We start from the raw sequence: 10760 nt of genomic DNA, 5'->3' as shown, positions 1-10760 counted from the left end.
ACATCCTCAGATGTAGAGGTTGCTTCCAAACTGACTAAGGTCATTGGGATCCTGGAATAGAATTTGGGGTGTGGTCATAACTATGAGCTTGTATTTTGTAAACCGGGACTTATATTTTGTGTCGTGATAAAATCAGGCTTAAGCTTTTAAGTTTAGGAGTGAGAATTACTTAAAAGCTCATTATTGTAGGATCATATTATCAGACCAGTCTCTCATTGTTGGCTGAGCCTAAACTGTAATCTTTATTTGTTTCAAAAAATTCTCCCAATATTGATTTTGAAGCTGCTATAAATTTTGATTGAAAAAAGAAAGCTCTGTTTTCTAAGATACTGCATTCCCACTTTGGGTGTTTTGAGTAAATAATGTTAGAAAGGACATGTAGGTTTTTCATATGCCACTTTAAAATGATGCTTAGTCAATGTAAATAAAATAATTGGTCCTATCTGTACTATGCAGGTTCTTATTTTTTCTCTGTCAGAAGAGGAAAGTTGATCTCAACTGTATACATTTAAAATACTTTCCTATTTTGTATGCCTATTCTAAGCGTGGTTTCTTAATTCAGTATCTTACATGGTTACTCAAAATCTTACTGCAATATTGGTGCCAATAGTTAGAAAACCTTTCATGGAAAAGTAAAAACCTTTAGAGAACACTTATATGGAACAGTGCATAACGGGACAAGATTTGAAATATAATGGCATAACTATTTAATATTTAGGATATTTAGTATTTGAGTTGAATGCTTGTAGAGATTAAGGTGATAATGATGCTATTGCTAATAATAATAGTAGTAGTTGTTAAAAAAACAATCACACCTTGTATTCTGGTTTTCCCTTGCATCAAAATTGAAGGTCCGCAGAAAAACATTCAAGATCATAAATTTAGACCAAGATGGACATCCGGGGCGCCGTGGATGCAGCCGTTCCAACCAACATCATTGCTGCCAAGGCTGCAGAAGTTCGTGCCAACAAAGTGAACTGGCGGTCCTACCTTCAGTAAGTGCTGCTTTGATGTGAATCATGGGTAATCATGTGCCTTGGCTTCAGACTTTATCACAGTCATGCTTCTGTGAGAGAAATACTGGAAAAATACTAATAAATGTGGAAGGAAAGACTTCCTCCTTAGAAGAATTAGCTGTCCCAGGGAGACAGCTTAGTGTGATGGAAACAGCTTGGGGCTCTGGTTGGGAGGCAGCAGTGGCCACAGCACTTTTGGGCTTCTCTGCCTGGAAAGTGGTGCTGTTTGGATGAATGGGGAAGCACAGGAGGAGTGTTCAGGTGCTGGAGGGAGGAAGAGGATGACGGGCGGAGCCTGCCCGACTCCTCCCCGCCCCGTATGCCTTGGTGATCAGCCTGGGGACAGGTGGTGTTGCAGGAGGGCTCAGACAACTAGCAAAGAGCAGGTGATTGAGTTTCAAGACTTGGGTTTGAATTCTGGTTCTTGTGTCTACTAGTTCGCTGATCTTCGGCAAATCCCTTAGCTCCTCTGAGGTTCACTAAAGTAAATGTGAAATGGGGATGCATACCCCATGGGAGTGTTGCCGAAATCACGTATTTAAAGCATTAGCACAGTTGAATACAAGCACTGGTGTGTTGAATACATTCAATAAATTTTAGTTCTTTCCCCCTCCTTGTGTGTGTTAAGATTTAGCATGTGGGTGTTCTGTACTTATCTTAAAGTGAGTGTTCATTTATCCTTGACCATACTTTATCATGTTGACTTTACTTCACATCTGTTTGTTTTGGTATATTCATAACGGTGAGTTATTAAGGAAATTCAGTTAAGATTTGCATGCGTATTTTGAAAAACAAATTGGGAAAGCTTTAGTTTTATATTTAGCAGTTTGCTTTGTTCTAAGAGGTATATGCAGTGTACAAAAATGATCCCATTTATTTCTGTTAATTTAGTTACTCCTTACACATTTAATAACCACCTGCCAAGTTTGAGGCATTATTTCCAGACTTTAGGGCTACAAAAAGATAAACTCATAATCTAGTAAGGAAGTCAGATATGTAAACTGATCATTTGGAGATCAGTTGACCATATGTTTAGGGGTCTATTTCTGGGCCCAAGGAACACAGTTTTAAATTCACTGTTGGAGGAATTAGAAATAACTGATAGTTCTATGCAGGAGTTAGATAATCACATTTGCCTTTTGGTTAGATTGTTCTTCCCTCAGTGTAGAGGGTAGATTTGTGGATAGTAAGCCTGGAGCTAGGGACAGGTTAGAGCAGTATTCGGGTTGTGGGAATGGCTAGAATTGGAGAGACTGGAGAAAATCTTAGTGATCAGTTTGGTGTATGAGGGTGAAAAAGTATCTCGGATGACTTCTGGTTTCCCGGTCTAAGGGAGTGGGTCATGGTGAGGCCATGATTCAAGGGCAGGAGCGAGAGGGACTTTCTGATGTTCCCTCTGGTCGTCTCTATCTGTGTAATTGTTGACGTCCCCTGTGAAATGAGGATTTTGAGCTCTGTTTCCTAATCTTAGTCCAGAGTGTTTTTAGACTAGAAGACAAGGAGTTTCATGTTTATAAAGCCCGACTGTTCATAACCTAAATAGAATAATATTGAACCTGATCGTAAAGCACTGGCTGACGGGCAGGCATTCCCTTTGGAACGTTCGTAGTTACAGGGAGGTTTTAATCGCTTTCTCTTCTGTTCCTCCTGTTCCATGGCCCCCCCACTACATAAGTCGTAGTCTCCCTTTTTTCCTACTTCCGTCCTTTATTCTGTTGTCCAGCTCGTGGGTTTCCTGTATAGAAGTCATCTACTCTGTACGTCTGTACACAGATGCTCCCCACGTGTCAGCCGTGTGCCTCTGTTGAGCTGGCTGTGGGGACACTAGTAGGAGTGAGATGTCCTCCCCCCAGCCCCAGAGCGCTCACAGCTTGTTGGGGGCTGGACCTGATGCCACATTGTTTTCTGATAGAATAAAACCCGTGGGAGAATCGCCCAGTGTCAAAGACAAGTATCTCTCACACATTAACGTGTTACTATGGAAGTCCTGTGCCTTAAAGCGTATTTACATGTGATTACACTTCTTAATCATTCAGGTAGGCAGTCCATAAGCGAATGGGCGTGGCTATTCTGGTCAAACTGGAATCCAGTAAAACTGTCCTGAGGGTGCAGGAGTTAAAATAGTGTCCTTCCTCTCGAGTTTAAAGTTTAATGGGGAAGCAAACCTTTAACTGAAAAATTAAATAATGCGTTGTGGTGAGCATTCAAATGGAGACATATGTCAAGTTTTCCCAGATAACAAAAGCAGGGAGCGAGTCATCACCCAGTAGCACTGAGGACGTCCTTGGGGAGCACATGGAGATACCTGTGGGAGTCACGGGCAGAGGGGTGGAGCCTCCAGGCCGGGACTGGAGACTCAGAAGGACGCACAGGGCTCGGGGAGCTTCAGGTTGGCTGGTGGAGCCCTGCCCAGGCTGCTGCAGGCCGGAGTGTGGCACCCACACATGCCAGCTCTGTAGGCCAGACACCTAGGAGTCGTCTCCTCTCTTCTTGTCCCTGACAGTCCACATCCCGTTCAGGCCCAGGTCCGCACATCCAGGCCCTGTCCCCAGTCTGACCGCCTCTCTCCAGGTGCCCTGCTGCTGCCTGGCGCAGGCTGCCTGCGTCTCACATGTGCTCGCGGGTCCTAGCCGGGGGTCTCTGCTGTCACTGTTCCCCGGAGGTACAGTTTTAACAGGGCAGTGAGAGTCATTTCAGACAGTGTGGATCAGACCCACATGGACCTGCTGTGTAGCACAGGGAACTATGCTCCATATTTTGTAGTAACCTGTAAGGGGAAAGAAGCTGAAAAAGAATCTCTCTCTCTCTCTCTCTCTCTCTCTATATATATATATATAGATAGATAGATAGATAGATAGATAGATAGATAGATAGGTAGAGATTTTATTCTCTCTATATATATAGATTTAGATTTTATATATATATCTGAGCCACTTTGCTGTACACCTGAAACTAACATGACACTGTAAATCAACTCTGCTTCGGCTAAGAAACAGTGCAGGTCAGATCGTGCCCCGGTGCCCCCAGCCCTGCAGCTGCTCTGCGTTCCTGCTCTTTCCCACACAGCCAGCTCCCTGCTGCCCCCGCGTCCTTGGACTCGCACTTCTGTCTGTGGAAGTTCCTCCTGGATCACTTGGTTCATTAACTCCCTTCATTCAGGTGTCTGTGCAGGTGACCTCAGGAAGGTCTTCTCTAATCCAGCTAAAATATGTCCTTTCCTCCCTACCTAGCTTTAGTTTTTTGTTTAATAAACTTTTGAATCCTGGCATTATGATATGTGTGTGTATATTTTTTTAAAAAGTATTTGCTTTTGTGCTTGTATATTTTCTGGTTTCTGCTCTGGAATGTGAGCTCACGGAGGGAGGGATGTCTAGTTCATTGCTGTGTGGCCTGTTCGTTAAGGTGTCTGGCACATAGCTGGCTGGCAGCTAATACTGCCTGATTAGATCATGAATGAGCAGAGGACTTGGAGGGGTGCCGTGGAGACAAGCTTTTGGGAAAAGAAGTAACGTACTTGATAAGTCACATATTGTTTCATGGTAATTTCATAGCAATTCTGTGAAATAAGTTTTCTATCCTCATTTTATTTTATTTTTTATTATTTATTTTTTTGCGGTACGTGGGCCTCTCACTGCTGTGGCCTCTCTCGTTGGCGGAGTGCAGGCTCAGCGGACATGGCTCACGGGCCCAGCCGCTCCGCGGCATGTGGGATCTTCCCGGACCGGGGCACGAACCCGTGTCCCCTGCATGGGCAGGCGGACTCTCAACCACTGTGCCACCAGGGAAGCCCTATCCTCATTTTAAAGATGAGTAGACAGCTGCTCACGTAGGTTAAGTAACATGGACGTGCTCATATAGGTTTTAATGAGTCACTGAAAAAGTTTTTGTTGAAAGCCTCTGCCTAGGTGCTAGGTAGAACCGCCTTTCAAATTCACAGTCTGATCAAATGAAAGGAGTAAAACAGTCGGGGGGTGTGTTTGACAAAGCTGCCTGGCACTGTAGGTCAGGGGGCTGTGGAGGAGGGTTGGATTGGAAGCAGGAAACCTGCTGGACCGGGGCCATCGGGCTGAGCCACCCCAGCGGCGGGGAGGTGGCGAGGACAGTGATGTCAGGGGGAAGAATTGTGAGGACGGGGCCCGACCAGGCTTGGCTCATCACAGAAGGGGCCGGAGTCCATGTCCTGTTAGATTGTGGGACTGTCAGAGGAAGATTACAGGTGAAATAATTTAAACACAGAAAATAAAAAAAGGTTCCTTGGGACAAATGCAAGGAAGTTAGACTTCAGAAGGAATGGCTTGCCAAATAAAAACACAAAAGAAAGCTGCAAAATTTCAAGATCACCAAGTATGACCTTCATAGTACACTTTCTCAGTGGTAGAAAAACTGCATCTTTTTCCTATGATTGTCCTATTTAAAAAGGTATGGCATGTTTTTACATGTCAGCATAGCCAAATTTGGGGGTAAAATTGTTTGAGCTAGGGAGTTCAGGTTTATGAAAAAAGACTTCATTTATTTTGGGGCTGGAACCAGACAGGTTGGCGTCATTATCTTGGTCTAGCCTGGGGTGCAGAGTGCGTTTTCTCCTGACCAACTGTGATAGGTGAAGTGCTTAGTCTTAATGGAAACAGGGCACAGTGTCTGTTTTTGCTTCCATCGTCCCATCAGCCTGGCTGGGGGATAGAGTGTGTGTGGGGTATGTATTCGTGACCTCAGTTCTGCCCCTGAAGGATGTAGAGTGCCTGTGTCATATATGTGATCTGTGAGTGGGGCCGGGAGAGGTCGGCCTGGAGTTCAGATCACGAGTTAGCACTGCGGAGTGGGGAGGAAGATGGAGTGCAGGCTGATTGCTGGGAGGTTGGGGGTGTTTTCAGAGAAGGTTTGGTCACATTTTTCTGGGTCTGAAAGGAAAGAATATGCTGGAGGACATGATTGCAGAAAGTTGTATATAGGGGTTTTGTCTTGATAACTTAGATGGCCGAGTAAATTGGCTTGGGACGGAGATAGGCTGAGACTTGGATTAAGGCCCAGAGGTGGCATTTTAGTGAGTGTTTCCTGTGGACCAGGCCCTGTGCTAACCGCCTCATGTGAATTATTTCATCCTCAGTTCCGCCCCTTAAAGGCATGTGGTTCTTGTTCCCATTTTGCATGTAAATTAGCTCCGGTCAGGGCCTGGGAGGCCCATGAGTAGTAGGTGGTGCGGCTGGACTCAGACGGCAGGGCTGTGGGACACCAGGGTCTGGTGTCAGCCCTCGCAGAGAGAGGAGAGACGTAGGACGTCCTGTATCACTTGCTCCCAGTGGCTCTTCAACTCTTGCTGAACGAAAACCTTGTTCTTTCTTTCTAGGGGGCAGATGATTTCTTCCGAAGACTGCGAATTCATTCAAAGATTTGAAAAGAAAAGAAATCCTGAGGAGAAGCAGGAGATGCTTCAGACTGAAGGCAGTCAGGTGATCAGTTCAGATATTAGACCATGAACACTGCCCTGTGTCATTAGACATTCTAGAAGTTTTCTCAATGACCATGTGATAGTCCACTGTAGGTAGGCGTCATAATTTAACTAAAGACTCTTTTTTATTGGAAGACATTTGAGGGATCTCTAGTTTTCTTTGTTAATTTTGGAAAAAATGTCCTATTGAGTATGTTTATTCCTCCATCCTTTTCTGCATTTCTGAAAAATTTTTTCAAATTAGAATAGATTCCTAGCATGGAAATTACTGTTTCAAAGTATACAGTATTTTCAAAGTTGCTTAACTTTTCTGTTTTTTAAGCAATTTTTTTTCTACTTTGTATTCTCACTAGAATAACATCTAACTCCGCTGTCCATCAGATTTTCTGATACGGTGCCCTGATTGGCCAAAGGAGCCCGTATATGATTCACCCTGATTCTCACAACAATCCTGAGAAATTTGGGAGGAAACATTATTGTGGGTGCCAGTTTTGTTGAATTCTAGAGAGTCTGTGACATAGGTGTTAAATCATAGGATGGAGACTGGTCAGAGCCTTCTGATTCCAGTGCCTGTACCGAATTCCTGTACTTCTGCTGCTCTGGTATTCTGTTTCCTAGTAAAAGCAAAAAACTCCCCAAAACCAAAAACAAACAAAAAACCCCAAAACGAATGATAATATTAGATCTGTCTACGTAGCTTAGTATTTACGGTATCAAGAGTTGATAGTGGTGAGGTCTGTCTATTTAAAAATAAACTTTTTTTTTTTTTTGCGGTACGCGGGCCTCTCACTGTTGTGGCCTCTCCCGTTGCGGAGCACAGGCTCCAGACGCACAGGCTCAGCGGCCACGGCTCACGGGCCCAGCTGCTCCGCGGCATGTGGGATCTTCCCAGACTGGGGCACAAACCCATGTCTCCTGCATCGGCAGGCGGACTCTCAACCACTGTGCCACCAGGGAAGCCCAAAAGTTTTGACGTCACTAGAAATTATTAAAAAACTGATGCAAGCCCTAGTCTGGTCCTCCCATACTTCATCACAGTATTTGTAAAAGGCAGGCATTTTCTATAACTGCATCCTAATTTAGGCAAGAGAAATAATATTTTAATGAAATTCCATTAAAATGTTGTGTTTGCACATTTGAAAACAGTGGTTAACGTTCATTTCATTTTTTCTAGTGTGCTAAGACATTTATAAATCTGATGACTCACATCTCCAAAGAGCAGACAGTTCAGTACATACTCACCATGGTTGATGACACGCTGCAGGTGGGTGTGTTCTTCACCTGACACGTTTGGTCCTCACCTTTTTGTGCTCTCCCAGTAACAGCACTTCTGTAAGCTTTCACCTAGAGCACTGGTTCCCTTCCAGAGTGTGATAGTATATTTTTTTTTCATTGTGTGAGTTGTAATTTGCTAATGGTGGTAAAGATGGACTGCCCACACACTGGCTATTGTGTTGTTTTTAGGATGTCGGGGAATCAGTATGTCTTCTTTCTGTATTTCCTCAGAGTTCTGTGTTGTACAACAGCAGTGCTCGGTGCATCCCTTGAGGCTTTCTGGATGCTCTGCCTACTCACAGATGATGTGGTTCTTTTCTTTCAGTCATTCAGCAGATTTCAGTGCCCCTGTGTCCCGGGCCAGGGCCAGGCCCTGGGGGTTTAGTGCTGACTGTAGTCAAGGTGCTTGCCCTCAAAAACATGGTGTTTTTGGGGCTTCCCTGGTGGCGCAGTGCTTGAGAGTCCGCCTGCCGATGCAGGAGACGCGGGTTCGTGCCCCGTTTCGGGAAGATCCCACATGCCGCGGAGCGGCTGGGCCCGTGAGCCATGGCCACTGAGCCTGCGCGTCCGGAGCCTGTGCTCCGCAAATGGGAGAGGCCACGACAGTGAGAGGCCCGCATAACGCAAGAAAAAAAAAAAAAAAAACATGGTGTTTTTGGAGAGCATTTTGGTTATCATCTGAGACTTTTCCAGTGATGTGAAGTTTCTGTTTACTGCTTTGTTGTCCCTAAACACAGAGGGCCTCCCTTATTCACAATATTGTTTTTTTTGTTTTTTTGTTTTTTTTGCGGTACGCGGGTGTCTCACTGTTGTGGCCTCTCCCGTTGCGGAGCACAGGCTCCAGACGCGCAGGCTCAGCGGCCATGGTTCACGGGCCCAGCCGCTCCGCGGCATGTGGGATCTTCCCGGACCGGGACATGAGCCCGCGTCCCCTGCATCAGCAGGCGGACTCCCAACCACTGCGCCACCAGGGAAGCCCCCGCAATATTGTATTTTATACTCGAGTATAATCTAGGTTTAGATTGTTGGTATTGAGAGCAGTCTTTCTGAAACAGGCCAACTGGCTGCAAAATCCAAGTCCTGTCTGCACGTCTCAGGGAAAAGAGTCTTGAAGACTCAAGAGTCTGCCTGTCTCTTGAAGAAAAGAGTCAGTCTGGCTGCATGGAGGGCGTCCGTCTGTCAGTTTACAAGGAAGAGCATTTATCGCTGGCCTACTGTGTGCAATCACTGGGCGAACTGTTCCCGAGGACCCGGAGGTTAGGAGGAAGGGTGCTGCCCATCTAGGGGCCATCGTATCACTTACAGGGATGTTGTGATTTCATCAGCTCAGGATGGCTGTCCAGCCTGGGCTGATGCAAGCCCGTCTGAGAATGATCTCCATCTTTCTTGGAACTTTTTCCTTTAGGAAAGTAAGGTCAGGATAAATGGGGAGTGTTGTGGTCTGCCTTGGTAACCCTTGTTACTATGACTGGACTAGAATGAGGAGGCCGTGAGCTGGCCTGCAGACCCTGGTGTTACTGATACGTACACACCCACCCACCCACACTCACACATGCACACATTCCCTCGATTTTTATACACATTTACAAACCCGTAAATTAAGAACCGTGAGTTCACACAGCATCTCCAGTTTGTGCCCTCCACCGCCCCGCCCCAAGTTCATGCCAGCCCCCCCGTTCCATGCTGGATTGTCTTCTCTGCCGGCGAGTGGGCACAGTCATCTCGTCCTCTGTTACTCACTTGTTCCACCCGTGATACAGAGGAAATCAGCTCAGAATTGCTGACCCACATACCCAAAAAAAAGCCCTTTGCCTGGAGTTCAGTATTTGTCTGCAATACTTTGTCTTTAAACGAGGTTGTGCAGAGTATTGTGTTCAAGTTTGTTTTAGTGTGGTTATATTATTTCTCCAGAAATAGTCAGCTTCATTTATTTTTGTTTGTAATCTACTTCAGTTTTTTTCCTCATCCCTGTTGGTTTTTGCTATTTTTTATTATGTAAAACGTTTACATGCTTCCAGAAGTCAAAACTATACAGAAAGGTGTGTCCCCAGAGTCCCCCTTGCCCACATGCCCACCCACCTCTCGTAGGTCACAATGTCGTAGACTTCTGTTTGTCCTTCCTGTTTTTCTTATTGCGTACAGGTACACATGTATTTTCTTATTTCGCTCTCTTTCTTAGACAGAAATACATACTAGACATAGTCTGTTGTATTTTGTTTGTTTCACTTAACAATATGCCAGAAATCATTCCATTTCAGTTCAATCTCCTGTAATTTTTTTGACAGCTACAGAGGACATTAGATATACCATATTTTACTTAATCGGCCTCTGATGTAATAGCCATTGAGGTTGGTTCAGGTACACATATATTGGGTTTAATAAAGTTTTATTTTTCAAAATGTGGAGTTGGTGGGACCACTCATGCATCTTCCCAGCAGCTGGGGCATCTCCACCTCTGGTGTTTCTCGTGTAAGTTACTTGAGCTGTTTTAAAAGCCATCACTAGGTCTTTTCCTGTGGAGCTCCTGACGGGCTGGCCTGGCCAGGGAAGCATGAATCTTCCGTCTGTGAGAGGCGACGACTGGGGTTGTGAGCTTCCTACCGAGTTGGCCGCGTGTGGCCTTGTTACGAAGACCAGGTTCCTGAGCCTGTCCCGAATTCTGCCTTTGGACCACTTCTTTTTGGCTTTGCCCTTAGATCGTTCTCCGGGTCTTTGTCCTTAGTGGCCGACTTTCTGGCATCTTCTTGCCGTCTTTGGGGGCATCTCAAGCTCGGAGGGCAGCTGCTACCACTGAGGCCTCGCTAAGATGTCGGGCAAAAAGCAGTTACGATATTTTGTAATTAGAAATAATGAAGATAATAACCTTATGCAAATGTATTTTCCTATTGTTGGGAGTGTACTTCATGGTAAATCCTTAGAAATGGGATTTCTGGATAAAAGAGAACCACATATGCAGTTTTGTTTTAGATATTGCCAAATATTCCATTTTGTACTCCCACCAACGTGTGAGAATGCCTGTTTCC

At 45.2% G+C, this 10760-nt stretch overlaps 1 protein-coding gene across 2 annotated transcripts in view; it reads left to right on the top strand.

Moving 5' to 3' along the window:
• Positions 1-852: 852 nt before the first annotated feature.
• Positions 853-10760, top strand: part of ATP6V1H (ATPase H+ transporting V1 subunit H) — a 64134-nt gene continuing 54226 nt past the window's right edge. For both annotated transcript variants that reach the window (XM_007464022.1, XM_007464021.1), the window contains exons 1-3: positions 853-995; positions 6361-6463; positions 7637-7726. In XM_007464022.1, the coding sequence (XP_007464084.1) occupies positions 892-995; positions 6361-6463; positions 7637-7726 (297 nt within the window). In that variant the 5' untranslated portion in view covers positions 853-891. The remainder of the gene's footprint in view (positions 996-6360; positions 6464-7636; positions 7727-10760) is intronic.

Source organism: Lipotes vexillifer, unplaced genomic scaffold, assembly GCF_000442215.2.
Source record: "Lipotes vexillifer unplaced genomic scaffold, Lipotes_vexillifer_v1.1 scaffold69, whole genome shotgun sequence".
In the NCBI taxonomy this organism is placed as follows: Eukaryota; Metazoa; Chordata; class Mammalia; order Artiodactyla; family Lipotidae; genus Lipotes; species Lipotes vexillifer.
Note: the sequence above shows the minus strand (reverse complement) of the source record. Positions and strands in the feature narration are given on the sequence as shown.